Source organism: Vespula pensylvanica, chromosome 20 (genome assembly GCF_014466175.1).
Source record: "Vespula pensylvanica isolate Volc-1 chromosome 20, ASM1446617v1, whole genome shotgun sequence".
Classification (NCBI taxonomy): Eukaryota; Metazoa; Arthropoda; class Insecta; order Hymenoptera; family Vespidae; genus Vespula; species Vespula pensylvanica.
This window is the reverse complement of record NC_057704.1, coordinates 2,021,617-2,040,247: the sequence shown is the minus strand read 5'-3', so window position 1 is coordinate 2,040,247 and position 18,631 is coordinate 2,021,617. Positions and strand designations below refer to the sequence as shown.

Below are 18,631 nucleotides of genomic sequence, written 5' to 3'. Positions count from 1 at the left end.
TGTTTATCCTCTTCTTTCTCGAAAGAAAAGACACTAACTCTTCGAAAAACGATGATAAACTCTATCTAGGTCGAACGATTTCTCTTTCTTTTTTTTTATTTTATTTTTTTCATCCCCCTTTTACTTCTTTTGTAGAATAATGAAAAAGAAAGAAAGAAAGAAAGAAAGAAAGAAAAAGAAATTGGCTTCGGCCAAGTAAATCGATCGATCGACCGATCGGAATGGATAATATCGATGAACGAATGAACGAACCGGTAAACTAATGAATGAATTTGTGCAATAAATATAAATAAATAATAATCAATAATAATCAATAATAATAATAATAATAATCAATAATAATAATAATCAATATAATAAATAAATAAATAAATATATGATGCTTAGGTGTTTGCGAATACTGAATGAATTAGGATTTGAACTTCTTAACACTTTTTAAAACTTGGCCGCACAATCTTAGTAGAAACGAACGATTTAACGTTCTGGAACCGACTGCAACAACGGATTCAGGTTCACTCTTCTCAACAGGGCCGTCACCAACGATGCTTTTTCCTCTTCCACGAGCTTTTTACCCCTCCGTAAAGCTCACCCGCTTATACGTCCCTTCTCCATACTATTTCCCCTACTACTTACTTACTTACTCACTTACTCACTCACTCACTTGCTCGCTTGCTTTCTCACTCACTCACTAACTAACTCACTCACTCACTCACTCACTCACTCACTCACTCACTCACTTACTTCCCGTCGAACTATTCGGGATTTTCTCGTCTCAAAACCGGATGTGCCGTCACTATCTATACCGATCCTCGTATTCTTCTTCCTCGGCTCATCTTCATTCTCCTAATACCATTGGTATTTATTCTTGGATTTTTCTTTTCTTTTCTTTTCTTTTCTTTTTTATTTATTTATTTATTTATTTATCTATCTATCTCTTTTTGCTTATTTCATCCTCTTTCTTCCTATGTTCAGATTGATTTTATCGTACTTTTGAATGTTATATGATTTAATAAGTTTAGGTGTATATTAAGAAGTTATCTTAAATATTTCGATACAATCGAATATACGAATGTAATAAAAAAAGAATAATTTTTGTGGTTTTTAATAGGGAATAGTTTTTATATTCGTTGCATCTATCTTTCTTTCTTCTTCTTTTTTTTTTTTCTTTTTTTTCTTTTTTTGCAAAGAACGTTAATACGTTTTTATCTATTTTAATTATTTTCTTTTATTTCGTTTTTCTTTCTTTTTTTTAACTATACATTGAAAAGAATTATTTTGTTAAGATTAAAATAATGCATTATATCGGAAAGTATTATGGAAAAATTGATGCCAGATTGCTACGAATTGATTTTAATATATATAATATCGTTGTATATTAAAATTTATATCGTTTAAAGATCAAAGAAATTGTTTTAAGCTGGGAGCTTATTAATCATATCATAAACCAATTTATTTTTCCTCTTTATAAAAAGAATTTATATAATGTAAGTGTTACAGTATTATTTATACCAATATAATCATATTATGTTAATAATAAGTATAACTTATAAGTATACTTAAGGATTATGAAAAACTTTGAATTTTAAGTAATCATCAATTTTGTTACAATAAGATGAATTAAAAACATATATGATATATATATATATATATAAGGATTAACAAATATGCATGTTAACGAAATTATCCTTATTTTTATAAATTGGTCCCCAAGCACCATATTTTTTATCATTTTTCGTATATATATTTTGCTGATGTTGAGTTTGTTTTTTGGATCCATCCAATTTATGATCGTCGTTACCCTTCCTAAATAACAAAATAAAAAGTAGAGTAGATAGAAAAATGTTTTTTTTTTTTTTTTTGTAAGTTGAATGCAATTTAGAATTAATATAAATACTTATTAAATATTAATATAAAATATCTCGTAGTTTTCTATATCGTTTTTACAGATATATAACGTGTTATATTAAAATTGTACTTTTTGTCTAAATTAATTAACTATTATTAAAAGTTATTATAAATATAATATACTAATCTGATTATATATATATAATTATATTAATTAAATTATATATATATATATATGGATATTTTATTAAATTAAATAATATATATATCTTATATATCTTATTATATTAAATTATAATCTTATTATACTGACTTGATTTCTTGATAAGGGCCCATCAATGACCCATCAATATTAGTGTACACCATAATTGTATCGTTTAATATGCTTTTATAACGAACGCCTAATTCGAAATTCGGAATACGAGTCTTTCGTAATTTGTAATTTGATTTTCCAATTTGGATCTGTTAGACCACGATGATTAGTAATGATTCGATAACAGCTTTCGAATTTACTCTTAATTACTTGCTTAAAGTTGTGATAAAAGTCAATACGGAGTCCTTTGTTCTTCTAATCGATAACTAAAACATATTGAAAATTATTTGAGAATAAATTTATTTCGATATAAATATCTGTTTTAATTTTTTTCTTTTTTTTTTTTTTTTTCTTCTTTTTTTCTTTTTAATTACTTACTCTACGGTACGTGATGTAAATGGACGAGTACTAATAACTCCAATCGGTTGCCAGTGTTACCACGACGACTTCCTTTGCGAGTCCGAAGATTTTTTGCCAATCTTTTTCAAAAAGAAAAAACAAAACAAAAAAATAAAATGAACGAGATCATAAACGATATATATCGTGTCACTAGAAAATGGTGATTATCTATTCGGGTTAATACGTTTTTAAATATTTTTAAATCGTTATTTGTAATAAAAACTTGTCGATACTTATAACAAAATATCAGTGGGTAACTTTTATACTTTTTTTAAAACGCAAAAATACAAAAACGAATAATTTTTAGCCGATAGAATATATAAAAATACATTCACACTCTTTTTCGTACGCGTACGCTTTCGTTCGTAAAAAATAAAACGGATCTACGTGATTTAGAAATCGATAGATCAAATGGAAATAACGAATAATACATATTCCCTTTTTTTTCTTTCTTTAATTTCTTTTCTCGTTCCATATTTACCTGACACTTGGTAAAAACGTCGGAGAGTTTCCTTGACAGTCTAAAACCTTGCACCTCATCGACACATAGATCTTTATGATCTTAAAAGAAAAAAAGTAAAAGGAAAATGATCAGTGATCACGTTTGATCGTTATAAATCGCTTGGTATTATATTCTTCGAGCAATCGTTTTTAATGAAAAATTTTATCGAAAGTACGTTTCGCGAAAATTATGAAATTCCGCGAAGAACGTTATTCGTTATTTTTCAAATATATAATGAGAGAACAAAAATATTGAAAATATTATTTCGAACGAATGTTTCGACTAAACACTTGAAGAAGAACTGCCAATCCGTTGCTTCGTTCTACCTGCCTTATACATAATCATCGAGCGACCACTCCTTTCTTCGACTCGATGATCAAGTAAAGGATTTTAACATGGTGGGAGACAGGGGCGTAACCAGAGCGGGTGGTTGGGTGAGTCGAGAATAGGCGTGATTCTTGCTCTTGTAATATTTTTTTTGTTTGTTCTTAAAAAAAAATTCTTTAACAATTTATGAACTATTTATTTATTTCACTTTGTATTTTTTATTATTGTTATTAGCATTTTTTTTTCTTTCTTGTTTCTTTAATATTTGCCAACAAATTATTTCCTTTATTATAGTTCAATATCGTGTCATTGAAGAACTTGTGGTAATGTATGAACTATTTATTTATTTATTTATTTTTTTTTTTGATTTATTTTTTTATTTATTTTTCTTTCCCTCTTTTTTTTCTTTTAAATCTTTACTGACAAATTTTTTGTAATATTGTATTGTTAAAAATATGCATATTTGTTAGGTCTAACATTCTTATAACGATGGGCCCATTCTCGGCCGCCATTATGGTTTCATCGATGATCATTTTATTTATTCAAATTTTGCTTTCATCATATTTATCTGATTATTATATATAAAAAAGATATACATATTTACATATATATATATATATATATATATATATATATATACACATTTGTGTATGTATGTATAAACTTAATAACGATACTGAAATAAAATTTTAAATATCGACGAAAGATTCTCGATTTGTCTCGAACGATCTCCTGCAAAAATTTTTTTGCCAATCGTGAGATAGTTTGACGAACAGGACCGTATTAATTATAAGGCGAATGACGTGCAATCTAGGATTCTTATTTCTTTATTGGCCGACCTTTAAAAATATTATTTTTTACAAATGATAATATAAAAAACATTTAACAAATTTAGTATATAAATTTGTTAAAAACGGAGTTAGAAAAGAAACTTAATTGTTACTTTTTTTTTATTATTTAAATTTGTACTAATTTACTTTATACGTACATACATATATATATATATTTCTTTTAAATGCAGATATATGCATAACGCGCACGTGCACACAGAGGTATACACACACACACACACATATTCTATTATCTCTGCTTTATTTAAATGAGCTATTATAAAATGACGATCAGTTTAACGATCAGGGTCGTATTTGCGATAAAGCGAATTGGGTGACGATCATGGGGCCTTATTTTCTATGGGTCCAAATTATAAAACTTTTTTCTCTTTTTGTTGATCGATCAGAATAAAATTTTATTTCATTATAATCGATTAGAATCGTTGTTTATATATAATAAAGATTTCTATATTATTTCAATTCGAATTACATTTGAATACTATTTGATTTCTAATTTATATTTATATTTCATTTATATAAAAAATTAATTTAATTAATTCATTAGCATTAACATAATATCTATCGATGCAGTTTAATATTCGTACTTTAAATTAATATTATAGACGAGAGAGAAGAAGAAAAAAAAAAAAACGGATAAGGAAGAAAAAAAATTTTTCTATTCTAATTTGGTGAATGAAATATCGTCTTGTTTACAACAACCATGCATTTAATGGGTCTATTAATAATGTATACAAGCTAGAATATTTTCCTATTAGTAATGTCTCCGTTCCGATGCTTATCAAATTTTTAATGCAATGAATTGCATCGTGATCTCTGATTATTAATAGGTATATAGGGCGGGGCATTTTAAAACACTTCTTTGTTTATTTATTTATTTATTTATTTTTTTTTTTTTTTTTAACGAGATGATATATTTTTTATTAGATTAGTTAGATCCAATCATTCTGTATAAATTTATTAAATTAATTAATGGATATTTAAAAAAATTAAATGGTTTTATAAAAAAAAGAACAAAATTTTTTAAGTAACCATATTTCACTAGAATTAGTATATATATATATATATTAAATTATTAAATATATAAATTTTATTTAAATATATATATACACATACATGTTAGTTTTAAGAAATTTACAAATCTATAAAGATAGTTTTACGATTAAATTTTCATTTTTATATTATTTTTATCAGGATTTTCTGTAAATTAATTATATCGAATAACTTGTCAATTTTTTGTTTTTCTCTCTCCTTTTCTTTTCTTTTTTTTTTTTTTTTTTTTAACAATATCGATAAATTTCTGAACACAAACATGCGTATGTATCTTAAATAATTTCGAATGTATGAGGGTCAATAACCATTATCGAAAACGATATATGTAGATAGATCAGATCGTGAATGATTCTTTCTAGCTGCTGAACTAATTTTAGAGTGAAAAATGTGACACGTTATGGTACCAAAGGGCCTAATACTGTCGTTAAATGAATCAACATGGAACGATCGTTTATCTCAATGAAACAAATCGTTCGAAGTAATAAGTAGACTCTAGAGAATATTATTTTTTTCCTCGTTCGGTTATAAATTTACAACAGATAACTATGGCTAGAGTATTCGTTGAAAATTGAAAGATTATTTCGAAAGAGAAAAAAACGATAGGATAAACCTTGTTATTCATCAAAATATTATACGTAGTTCGTAGTTATTAATAAACTATACATTTAGAAATGAAGTTTCATTAAATATATTTATTTCGAAGATACTTGAAGTATTTAATCTAATTTACAAAATTATTCAATTTAAAAAAATAAATGAATAAAAAACGAAAGAAACAAAAGATCTGTTTTTTTTTTTTTTTTTGTAAATTAAATAATTTTTTTTCTAGTTTTCTAACGGCATGAATTTAATTGAATTTTTGTTTACTTTCTTTCTTTCTTTCCTTCTTTTTTTTAATTAATAATACAGATTAAATGAATTTTTTTCTTAAAATTCATCTGCAAATTTATTGTAACGTCACTTCAGCCGTGCCCAACTGTATAAATTATACATTCAAGAGAAGAAACTAGAATCTGATGCAATATTCATTCAAAATGTTGTCATATCGACTTCTTTCTTGTAATCTCGATTCTATGTAACAACTCGGGAAAATTTTATTTAAAGAAAAAAAAAAAAGAGGAGGAAAAGAAAAAATAAAAAAAAAAAAATAAAAGAAAAAAGAAATGTCGAGCAACGAGATAAATTGTTATTTATAATCTTTAAATTTCGAATAATGCGATAGTAAAGATCGATATAATTTCACGCAAATTGGAAAATTCGGAAATCTCAATTTTATTCAGATCCTACGAATAGATTCTACACTTGGAAATATTTAATTTTATTATTTTGTTTTTTATTTCTCTAAATTGAAATCTTAAAAAAGATTGGATGATTTTTCTTTTTTCTTTTCTTTTCTTTTTTTTTTTTTTTTTTGTTAACGACGATAGGTATGTCGGAGATCATTAGTTGCATTTAATTAGAGACACTTCGAGATCGATATTAATTTTTTATTATTAAACGGATATATGAAAGTTTTTTATTATAAATCGTGAAAGTTTAATTACACGAAATTATAATAATTTTTTACCAGAATTAGTATACATATACGTAAAGTTTCGTTTTTTTTTTAGATATTATTACAATATTTCAAGTGCAATAAGATATAACTATTACTACGTGCACGGTTTATTAATCTCTATCGAAATAAATATATAAAAAAGAAATCAAGATCAGAAACAAAACATTCATCTCTTTTTTATTTATATATATATAAATATACAATATTCGTATATGCATGAACCGTTCCATACAGTATTAGAAATAGATAAATATTGATCGTGATTTATAACTTTATGTAAAATCTATGTACACTTATATATATATATATATATATATATATATATATATATTTATATATATATATATGCGTGTGCGTGCAATAGTATATTATTAATAATTAAAAATTTAATAACGACAAAAATTGCATGACATTCTTCCATCGATTTCGCTCTTTCGACTTTATTGATCATTTTATCAAGTCGCAAAAATCATTTCCTTTTTTCTTAATTCATTCGATCACGTCGTTCGTTAAATTTCTAAAAGATAGTATCCTTAATCTATGGATGTATCATTATAGGAATACTTTAATTTGAACCTATATTTATTAATGTACTTGAATGTTCAGAAAGTTCAGAGATACTAACTCTACCACGTCGTTTAATGAATTTTACAATAGCATCGAGTTCGCTCTCAGTAATATAAATGAATTTTCCTTGATCATCTATTACTCCGGTTAAATTACCTGTTTTTTGCCACTCCAAAATCTTATCTACGACGAATGCTGTTTTTTGTGAGAAATGTGCAGCGACATCGTCTAGATACACTACTTTTTTTAGTTTGATATATTCCTTAATGTCTTCCAGTAAAACATTTTCATCCTCTTGGAAACCTTCCTCTTCCACGCTAAACATTTCCTTCATTTTTAAATATTCTTCGTATTCCTTTCGTTCCTTCAGTTCTCTAAGTTTTCTGGCTTCCTCCTCTTGACGCATTTCTTTATCTTGTTCTTCTTCGCGTTGTTTGTCCCTTTCTTTTTGTCGCTTTTCTTCTTCCTTCTTACGTTTCTCCTGTTCAAATTTATTAATTTCTCTTTGTACTTTCTTTTCAGCTTTAGCTACTAATTTTGCCCGTTTCTTAGCACCAATTTTGCTATCCAGTATATCCATAGTTGTATCTATCTCTGCTTCATCATTCTCTGATTCTTCATTTTCATTTGCATTTATCTGATCATTTGCTCTGACTTGTATACGATGACGAACATTTCTATTACCAACTATTCGTCTAATTTGTCGACGTTCTACACCTTGATCCTGAGGTCTTTCTTTCTCCGTAGCTATAACAAGAAATTATTTAATGTTATTTGAATAATTTATGACCTATATAGGTTAAAACTTTGAAATTATAAAACTACCGTAAGTTATTGACAAAGAAGAATCTACAAAGATAATAAAATAAAATCATACCTCTATTTCGACGAAGATACATCGTGGATGCGGTTATTAGAAGTGTAATAACTATTACACAAAATATTAATAAAAACATATCCATTTTTTCAAATAATACTTCAACACTTTCACCAAAGAGGTTAGATTTGTTCTGACAAAAAACGAAGTTATCATTTTGTTACTTCAGATGGCTGTTTTGTCTCTTTAATACAATTTTTGATCGAAAGATAGAGCTACCTAACATTACCGACTGAAGGATATTTTATCATATTAAAAATATTTATTATCGACAGATTACTTACCGTCGATAAAATAATTTGATACAAAATTTCGAGATTATTATCGATAACAGAACTTACTTATCGATGTTATATGCAGCCAATTTCCGACATGTTCTTTCGATTATCAAGAATCATTTCAAAGATCTTTGGTTATGTATAAACATATTATATAAAATATTAAAGTTTAAATCGTAGAAAAACAAGTAAGTATTTTTAGAACGTTATAAATCGACACGATGGAAAATAGCGATCCGAATCTTAAAAAAGGAAGTGGAAAGTTTTCATTCTTAAACGGTGACACATATGATGGAGATTATGCGTTGCATTTAATTAATGGCACTTTGGTTAAAAACGGTTAACTTAACTTATTTATTTATTTATTTAATTTTTTATTATTATTATTATTAAATAGATTTACGATATATAGCAATAAATTATAATCTCTTGTTCGATCATTATTTTTTAGGTGAAGGAGTATACGTTACAGACGATTTTAATACCTATAGCGGTAAGTGGGAAAACGATAATTTTGTCGAAGAAAATTTCTTCATTCAGTAAGTACACGACTGACTAAAAATATACATAGATTAGTTATAAATCAATCGTGAGTTGAATATTCAATTTGTTAGGAACAACCAAAAAAAAAAATATATATATATTATTATATATATACAATAAGAATAGAATAATATATTTATTTATTTATTTATTTATATATATATATATTTAACTGTAAAAAAGGCATAACAACGGAACGCGATATAATGGTGGAATTAACGCGAATGGACAGATGAGTGGCAAAGGTATATATCATTTTCCCGACGATTCATCGATAAACGCAATATGGTATGAAAATAAGCCCGTTTCCGAGATTACTTATCAAGATTCACTCGGTTACGTTTGGATCGTTAAAACTATTTCGGATGACGTAAGAAAATATAAAAATAAATTGATATACTTAAGTTAACACGTATAAATTTAAGTACAATTAACATCTTTCTTTTTTTTTTGGTTTTCTTTTCCTTTTCATTTTTTCTTCTTTTTGGTTTTCGTAACTGCAGTCGATTTACTTCATGCCTAACAATCATTTTTGGACCGAAACATGTCGAGCAACGACGTCCGATGACGTTCCGGTGCAATCGTCGCTATCGATTTTATCCAATTCGACTTGTTTTTCAAACATTCTATCAAATAAATAATCTCAATTGATTGATGTACTCTATCTAATAAAAATTCGATCACGATTATTATTTCTTTTTTGATCAATTGTCGTTGAACAATGCTGGTACGTCGAATCGTGTCGTCGCAGGTTTAAATAATGGATTTTCGTCCAAACAGTATACTGTTTTCTGTCTTTCCTGTTCGAATTTAGCGTATTCTCTTTTATCCTGTATGGCGGTCCAACATCTATACGTTCACAAAGAGAAAAACATTTTTTTTTTTTTTTTTTTTTTTAATAAACAGAAACAAAAAACGAAAAAGAAATGTATATGATAAAAATAATCATTATCGTATAAAAACAAGCATATCGCAAACGAACAACAAGATTATTGATTCATGATTAATGACCGTCGTTAAAAATATTTCTTAGAAAAATTTCTAACATATTATTACTTACTTCCATATGCATAAACCAACAATACCCATGATTACTATCGCTAGAAATATGATCCCAGGTATCAGAGCCACGTGTAAGGACGTACGACAGGACTATAATAAAAAAACAGAAAGAAAAAAAAAAAAAAATCAAAAATAGAAAAAATGATAACTGACAAGATAGAAATTACGATGAGACGAAAAAGAGAGAGAGAGAGAGAGAGAGAGAGAGAGAGAAAAAGAAGTCAAAAGACAATTACCTTATCAGCGATTATTAATGTAACCGTATTGTCCTTGTTAAAATGATAAATGTAAGGAATGATGCACGTTGTTCTTTCCTTGATAGTTCTAATGAAGCAATAATGTTCATTTCCTGTAAATTAATAAAAAAGCATTGGAATATTTTTCTCATTGAAACATCGAGATATCGTGGATCGTAAGAGCGATAGGATATATCGAAATTTTTTTATAAAGAGTTTCTTCTTTGTTTCTTGTTGTTTTCTAATCCAATCTTTAGATTCATTATAATACACAAAAATAAAATAACAAAGAAGATATACGTTATCTTTGTGTTGATAAGTTCAAAAAAAAAAAATAAATAAATAAATAAATAAATAAATAAATAAATAAAAAAAAGAGAGAAAGAGGAAAAAAAAATATAATAGTCTCTTAATCGTCGTAATTTATATCGGTATCTCAAATTTTTGTGGGGAAAAAAAAAAATAAAAAATAAAATAAAATAAAAGAAAGGAAGAAAAAGAAAAATGTATATAACAAAAATATAACGAATCAAAAATCGTTGGAGATATTTAAAATCGATATATAATAATCGTACGAAACAAGTAACATCGTGAATTTTATAGAATCTAAATAGCCTGGAACGTTATTGTTTACCTGTATTGACGTTATCCACTTTTTGAATTTGATAAAAAGTGGTATTGGTCTGACACAGTTGTTCAACATCTTGCGAACCTTCTACGGTGGCATTAACGCAAGAATCATAAAGAACGCAAAGATCGCTACCACCGGTGCTGGCTGACGATTCGCAAAAAGTTCCACGATAAAATAGGCCGTCGGGTGCTGTTGTGTTACATCTTCAAATAATAAAATAAAATACATTCCTTTAGGATAGATATTATTCACTTAATTTACATTTAGATATTATATATTTGTAATATCTAAAATAATAATATCATACTAAATATTATTTATTTGATTTACATTTGAATCTAATAACATGGATTAGTTTAATCGATCAATTTTTTTTTTTTTTTCATTGACAGAAATAAAAAAGAAAAAAAAAACAAAAAAAAAAAAAAAAAAGGAAAGAAATTTTTCGTACCTACAATGTCCGCAATCGCAATAACCGTGATTACCACAAACTTCATCGCTTCCTGGTGCAATACATAATTTATCGTCCGAAGGACATTGACAACCATCTCCTTTCCAACCGTCTATGCAATTGCATGTACCGCATTCGCAAGTTCCACGTCCGCCGCATTCGATACCGTCGGTCTAACGGCAATAATCATTGATAATCATTATCACTTGTTTAACATTAATTTTACGAACACACGTAATATATATATATATATATATATATATATATATATATATATATTTATATATATATATTTCATCACCTTGTCACAAGGAGAACATTCGCAAAATTGTCCTTTGTAACCGAGATCGCAATTGCATCTACCACAGATACATTCGCCCCTTCCTGAACAAATTTCAGTTGTCCCGTTAAATGCTATGCATTGCAAACGATTAATAATCCACGAACTCTCGTCGCAATCGCAGGTCTCTCCTGGAACATAATCGTTTTAAACAATGTGTTTGTTACTTGGTGTACTTTGATTTAAAAGAAAGAAGAAAAGAAAGTGAAAGAAAAAAAGAGGAGAAAGTAAAGAGAGAAAAAATAAGGACAAAATCTTAACAAAATCTTACCGGACCATCCAGGATCGCATTTGCATATGCCGCATTCGTTGACGCCATTTTTGCAATGTGAACTCTCCTGATCTTTGCAATTGCAACCGCATAATAGTTCCACTTCGACGATTATTTCAGACGCTTCTGATGCCAACGCGTCGTCTATTACTACTGTTTGTTTCTATATAGGATATATATATATATATATAATATATAGAATTCATATATATATATATATGTATGTATAAAGAGAGAGATATATGTATATGTATATATATACATACACACACAAACACACAAGTGTGCGTGTATATATATGTAGATTCAAGCAGAATATTTTCACTCACGAGATCGTGGAAGATTAAGAAAAAAGAAAAAAGAAAAAAGAAAAAAAAAACGAAACAAAAAAAGAGAAAAAAGATGATGACTATCTTTTAATGAAACGTTACTTATTATCAATTATCAATCGATTAACATAAGTGCATGTTGCAGCGTTTATTTTTTCTTCATTTTTCTTTTTCTTTTTTCTTTTTTCTTTTTACATCGTGTAAATACTTAACTCACTTATTTGCTTAACTTACTTACCCAAAGGCTTTCGTTTCTTGGACATGATTCCATCGAAAAAACGACCTTGAACTCGTAAACCTGACCTTCCTGAATACCATCGCATTCCGCTTTATTTACGATAGGAACACCGTCCCTTCCGCAATTGGAAAAATATTCCATTTTGAGAGGATTAGTCGAGTTATCTCGTAAAACTAATTTCGTAACTATCTCGTGATAGGCGCTCTCAATGATTTCTAATATATTAGAACTATTAGCTGCTAAAGTAGCGACTCTGGCTTTCTCTTTTAATAAATCCGATATCAATTCGTATTCCTCTCGGCGATCTTCCGTAACTGCGAATATCAAATTGACTTTATGATCGTGAAGTAATCTTGATATTTCAGCTAACGAAGGATAATCGTATTCCTTAGCTAAAGAATATTGACCGTGTTTATCGAGATGACATTTAAAATCCTGTCGATTTACAGCTCCACCTAACTAAAATAGAAAAGTTAAATTTAAAACGTCATTAATATAATGTATGAGATAAATCAAATTATATCAATGTATTAAAAATCTTCATTATTTTCAACAGGACGTTACATTCCTTAATTTCCCGCTCTTCTATTTATTAGCATATTTTATTTGACGCATTATTAATTAAATTGTAATCGATGATGAAATTATTATTATAATAATTATAAATTAAATTATAATTATTGTAATATATATATATATTATATTTATTAATTATTTCATAATTGGATTATAATTATTATAATTTTTAATCAGATCATAGTTGTCATATAATCGTTTATTAAATTATAATAATTATAATTAGTAATTAATATCTTATCGATTGTAATTATTAGGTAATCAAATTAACGCATTAATAATTAATAATTACGTTTACCTTTCCTTCACCGGCAAAGTGTAAATAACCATCGGTAGCAAGAAGCATCAACTTTCTAGCTTGATGTCCCCAACCAATAACATCTTCGCAAACGATAGCTTGTATCACTCCATCAAGGCCACCTTCCAAATTATCCACGTTACCTGTGACGTCGCTGTTGTTTACCTTTTTTTTTTTTCATAAAAAAAACAACCCCATTCCGTCCTTATTTTCATCAATCAATATCCTTCGTCATCGTAAAACCATAAAAAAATTTATGGTATATCAAACATTATATTATTATATATTATATGTATAATATATTATTATTAATATATTGATCACATTATTAATATTATAATAATTAATTAATTAATTAATTAATTAATTAATTAATTAATTATTTAATTAATTATTAATATTCGTACCTTACGTACGAATTGATCGACATCTCCCGTCAATGGAAGATGATGTCTGAACGAATAAAGCGGTGCACACGTTGCATATTCGCTTCTACAAGGATTATCTTCATGTCCTGGAAATATAAAGGGCATCAATGGCTTATCGGCGTAGCTACCAAAACCAAGACGAAAATTATCGGTAAATGTTCCCAAAGTATCCGTCATTTTTCTACTCAAACCAACGAGGGTATCCTTGTCGTCCTTCATCGACCATGTTAAATCCATTAAATAGTACAGATCTAAAGGATAATTTCTGTATATAGAAAAAAGAAAGAAGATTGTTTAATTAAACAAAACAAAAAAAAAAGAAATGCAATAGAAGACGCATTGATTAAAAAAAAAAAAAAATAATTCATATTCGTGTTACGTTCTAAGTAAATAAATAAACAACGAACAAATCATATTCAAAATCGATAGTCGATAATCTAAAGGATAATTTTTATACATTGTAAAGGAAACATTGTTCGATTAAAAAAAGAGATATGTTAATGTAATGTAAAAAAAGAAATTAATGAAACAAAAATTGAAAATAGAAAAAGAAAGGAAAGAATAAATCGTATTCAATCGAGACATCTAAAAAGATAATTGTCAAATTTCGTTTGATTAGAAAATACAATGCGAAGGATATATATATATATAAAAATATATATATATATATATATATATATATATATATATATATATATACAGACTATCAAAAAAAGAAAAGAAAACAAAGAGAAAAACAAACGTTCGTTAATTCGAGATTACATTATTAATCGATTAAGCGCGTCGATATTATGAATTATATATAAACTTTACGTTTTTATCGACTTGAAACAAATGAATTTATTTTATAGCATTAATTGATTTTACGTAATATATGTGATTACCAATATACCGTTCGTATTTTACATGACACAGTTTTCTCAGCAATCGCGTTCTAATACCTTATATCATAAAAGATAAGAAAAGTAAACGCGACCTTCCACGATTTAATAATACATACATATATATATATGTATACACGTGTGTGTGCTCGTGTGTAAACCTATATACACACATATAGAATGTAGATATAATTTTTATTCGAAAAACGATCGTTGCGAATTTCTTAAGAAAAAAAAAAAAAAGAGAAAAAATTCGAAGAAAAATAATTTTTTCAATTTCTTTTTGTTTTTTTTTTTTTTCGATCAATTTTTGTGATCCTTACTTAGCCGGTCGATACTGAAGATTCATTTCCATTTTCGAATTCGGTCGTAATTTGACGTGAACTCTTTGCGGCTTAAGTTGTACCGGCAAATGATTCATCGAAACATCTTGAAAATCTTCGTTCTTTATATATTCGACGTATCCACTTGGAGCTTTCCTAATTTCCGTTATTGGACAACCAAATTCATTCAATCGTTCTGGTAAATTACATCTTGGTTTGCCGATAGTAGAATTCGAATAAGACTGAAATCATTGAATATATCTTTGATGCTTATTCATAATTTATTTTTTTTCCTCGAAGAGGAAATATTCGATAAGAAAGAAGATAATAAAAAAAAGTTATAATGAAAAGAAAAGAAAAAAGTGCATATATTATAACTTCGTAACATAAACAAAAGTTTGTAGTTTCTTTTTTTTTGTTCTTTTCTTTTTTCTCTCCGATCTTATCTCATTCGATAAAAAAAAAAAAAAACAAAATGACGAAGAGAAAAAATGTATACCCATTTGCTACTAGACGATATTATAATGTAAAAAAATGTATACTTTGATTTTATAATATAAAAAAAGAACTAAGTCTATTGTAATGATCATAAAAAAAAAAAATATAAATGAAAAAGGAAGATATAAAATATAGAAATCTATATTTTATGTAAACATCTATATAAACATCTATATATACATATGTATGTATATATATATAGAATATATATATAATTTATATAAATCTACATAAAAATATATATATATATATAAAAATATATACCCAATCACTGCACCAGGCACAAGCATCATGAGCCTCCAGACAACTCTCGCACGAGTTTTGTGGTACGCACAATCTCAAAAGTTTCGTTTCTTCAATGACATAACACTTGACGATTATACACGTCAGCACTAATATTATTGTCAATGTGAAATAGTATGAGTACGTCATATCGAACCGGATAAATCGTTTCTAATAAAACTAACTTAACGTATAAACAAGCGAGATCCTGATGCACCTTGTAACCTTGTATCTATGTGTATGATCTATCTATATATGTTTATTTGTGTATCTATATTTATTTTTTTTTTTCTTTTTCTTCTTTATCGTTCAAATTATAAATCGTTGTTCGTAGTTCGTAGCTCGTCGTTCGTCGTTCGCATCGACGGCACAAACGCTTGAAAAAATAAATGACGTCTTTTTTACGACATAACTTTACACGGATATATCATCGCATAACACATATGTATATAACACACACACACACACAATAAGAATACGACGAACAATACGAAATCAGAGACGGTAATGCGAGAAATTAATGACTGTAGACGCTGCAACGGCGTTCTCGGTACGTTATCTATATTATACGATACGATAACGATAATATCTTACTCTCGTGAATCGTCGCGATTTGGCAAAAGAGAAAAAAAAAAAGAGAAAAGAAAGAGAGAAAGAAAGAAAAAGAAAAACCGATATATTAGAAACACTATCGATATTGAAACACATCTATATGAATCATAGTAAAAATTTATAATTGCAAGGAATATTTTCAAAAAATCTAGATCAAACTTTTTCAAATTTTTCAATGAACGATCTATATATATATTGTGTGTGTGTGTGTGTGTGTTGTTGTTGTTGATTTCTTCTTTTTTACTTTTTTTTTTTTATCTGTCGATTATCATTTATCTCCAAGTCTCACGCGATCTCTATAATAAGTAAAATATCTATCTCTATATAGAATATAATAAATAAAATCTATATAAATAATCTATAATAAAGATTATAATAAATAGAATTTCTATATAAATAAAAAAGAATCAAATCTTTTTTCTTCTGTACATTTTTTTGTAGATCTTTTCCTTTCCTCTTTTTCTTTTTTTTTTCTTTTTTCTTTTTGTTTTTTTATTTCTTTCTCTTTGTCGATTTACGTCTTTGCGTTAATCGATTTTTTAGAATTATCGAATATAATAAATAAAATCTTTACATAAATAAAAATAAATCTTTTTTTCTCTTGTGTATCTTTTCATCTTTTAGATCTTCTTTTTCTTCTTTTTTAATTTTTTTCTTTCCTTACGTTAATCGATTTTTTTAGGATATCGATATGATATCATTATCGAACGTAAAAAGAGCGTTCTTTACGAGCAAGATGTTATATTAATTAAATCTTTTTATGATTCAATTTTATGAGCAATCGTTTTAATAGTTAGTTAGAAACCTTTATTGTGTTTTATTCTTCAAGGATAATGGTAAACATCGGCGAATGATGATGACGATGCCGATGATGACGATCCTATGTAACGTGGAAAAAAACGTAAATTCTGATTCTTCGCGTTCACGTGTTTGTTGGTATTCAATTGTCTCATCATTCCAATTAGAACACACGAACGTACGTAACACACCTAACACATTAAAAGTTAATACGCTACACTCACACACTTCTAGTTTTTTCACATCATTCTTTTCCCAAGCTAAATAACAAAATATTGAGAACTTAATGACCCCGCTTTTATCATTTACATAATTAGTTATCTTAATAGTAACGTTACGTATGCGATGGAAGAAATATCGGTTTAAAACATGTCTTTCTTTTTTATATATATATATATATATATATATATATATATATATATTAATATATCTCCTAACACAATAATTGTTAACAGCTCGAGTTATCGACGCGTAATGATCGTGTTATCGTCGAGGAAGCATAATATATTACTATTTTTTTTAGAGATGCACGCATGCTTTTATGTATGTGTTTGTACGTGTAACGCGTGCGTACGTGCCTACTTATTTGTGTGTGTATGTGTGTATGTGTATATAACGTCGAGGCGACATTCACTACGATACAAAAAGAGAACATAGAAGACACTCAATGCCTTTTATCAACGTTTCTATGTACTATGTAAAATAAAAGAAAAAAAAAAAGAAGAGAAAAGAAAGAAATAGAAAAATTAAAAAAAAAAAAAAAAAACTCAATACAAAATTTTTACGTACTAACTGATTGTGCATTTGTCGTTGGAGGATTAAAAGAAAAAATGAGAAATAATTTTATTAACGACGAGACGAGATTTAAAGGGGAAGAAAAAAAGAAATAAAAGAAAAGACAAGAAAAGAAAGTGTACCGATATGAAAAGTATACTAGTACAATATATGATATCTTTTGATTAATAATTCATTATTCGCGTATGACATTGATCAATGATACTTATTTATAACGTTTACAATGGATTACACTTTCCTATATTTACATAGGATATATATATATAGGATATAAATATAGAATATATATAGAATATAAATATAGGATATATATAGGATATATATAATATATAGAATATATATATATAGAGCTATATAGATATATATTTATACGTAGGAATATATTTATACATATGTACGTATATATTTGTAGAACCATAGAAACAGACACCCACACGATAGTATATACATAGCTACGAGAAGACGATTATAT

At 27.1% G+C, this 18,631-nt stretch overlaps 3 protein-coding genes and 1 long non-coding RNA gene across 5 annotated transcripts; 1 reads left to right on the top strand and 3 right to left on the bottom strand.

Moving 5' to 3' along the window:
- Positions 1-1,425: 1,425 nt before the first annotated feature.
- On the bottom strand, positions 1,426-2,422 carry LOC122635917. Its single transcript, XR_006328791.1, has 2 exons — positions 2,159-2,422; positions 1,426-1,803 (listed from the first exon to the last, which is right to left on the bottom strand). It is a non-coding gene; the product is annotated as an uncharacterized LOC122635917 (long non-coding RNA).
- Positions 2,423-6,996: 4,574 nt separating this feature from the next.
- Positions 6,997-8,553, bottom strand: LOC122635910 (DDRGK domain-containing protein 1). The gene is made up of 2 exons (XM_043826628.1): positions 8,290-8,553; positions 6,997-8,159 (listed from the first exon to the last, which is right to left on the bottom strand). The coding sequence occupies exons 1-2, from the start codon at positions 8,372-8,374 to the stop codon at positions 7,411-7,413; spliced, it is 834 nt and encodes a 277-aa protein (XP_043682563.1). The 5' UTR covers positions 8,375-8,553; the 3' UTR covers positions 6,997-7,410.
- A 208-nt stretch (positions 8,554-8,761) lies between these two features.
- LOC122635914 (phosphatidylinositol 4-phosphate 5-kinase 6-like) lies at positions 8,762-9,800 on the top strand. The gene is made up of 4 exons (XM_043826634.1): positions 8,762-8,906; positions 9,019-9,106; positions 9,294-9,480; positions 9,614-9,800. The coding sequence occupies exons 1-4, from the start codon at positions 8,789-8,791 to the stop codon at positions 9,749-9,751; spliced, it is 531 nt and encodes a 176-aa protein (XP_043682569.1). The 5' UTR covers positions 8,762-8,788; the 3' UTR covers positions 9,752-9,800.
- Positions 9,278-16,636, bottom strand: LOC122635901 (integrin beta-nu). 2 transcript variants are annotated; one of them, XM_043826607.1, is made up of 12 exons: positions 15,937-16,636; positions 15,175-15,416; positions 13,950-14,235; positions 13,543-13,707; positions 12,669-13,127; positions 12,102-12,264; positions 11,792-11,961; positions 11,491-11,663; positions 11,043-11,242; positions 10,409-10,521; positions 10,171-10,262; positions 9,278-9,959 (listed from the first exon to the last, which is right to left on the bottom strand). In XM_043826607.1, exons 1-12 carry the CDS (start codon positions 16,102-16,104, stop codon positions 9,815-9,817), a joined length of 2,376 nt encoding a protein of 791 aa, XP_043682542.1. In that variant the 5' UTR covers positions 16,105-16,636; the 3' UTR covers positions 9,278-9,814. The 2 variants fall into 2 exon arrangements, with proteins under 2 accessions (XP_043682542.1, XP_043682543.1); XM_043826608.1 differs by lacking the exon at positions 15,175-15,416 and having other exon boundaries at positions 15,937-16,109.
- Between the last annotated feature and the right edge of the window lie 1,995 nt (positions 16,637-18,631).

Coding starts and splice junctions, on each gene's coding strand:
- LOC122635910 (XM_043826628.1), bottom strand. CDS start 8,374: ATGGATATGTTTTTATTAATATTTTGTGTAATAGTTATTACACTTCTA. Junction 8,160..8,289: donor GTATCTTCGTCGAAATAGAG/GTATGATTTTAT, acceptor TTCTTGTTATAG/CTACGGAGAAAGAAAGACCT.
- LOC122635914 (XM_043826634.1), top strand. CDS start 8,789: ATGGAAAATAGCGATCCGAATCTTAAAAAAGGAAGTGGAAAGTTTTCA. Junction 8,907..9,018: donor TGGCACTTTGGTTAAAAACG/GTTAACTTAACT, acceptor ATTATTTTTTAG/GTGAAGGAGTATACGTTACA. Junction 9,481..9,613: donor TTAAAACTATTTCGGATGAC/GTAAGAAAATAT, acceptor TCGTAACTGCAG/TCGATTTACTTCATGCCTAA.
- LOC122635901 (XM_043826607.1), bottom strand. CDS start 16,104: ATGACGTACTCATACTATTTCACATTGACAATAATATTAGTGCTGACG. Junction 13,708..13,949: donor TCGATCAATTCGTACGTAAG/GTACGAATATTA, acceptor AAAAAAAAAAAG/GTAAACAACAGCGACGTCAC. Junction 10,522..11,042: donor AGTGGATAACGTCAATACAG/GTAAACAATAAC, acceptor ATTAATTTACAG/GAAATGAACATTATTGCTTC.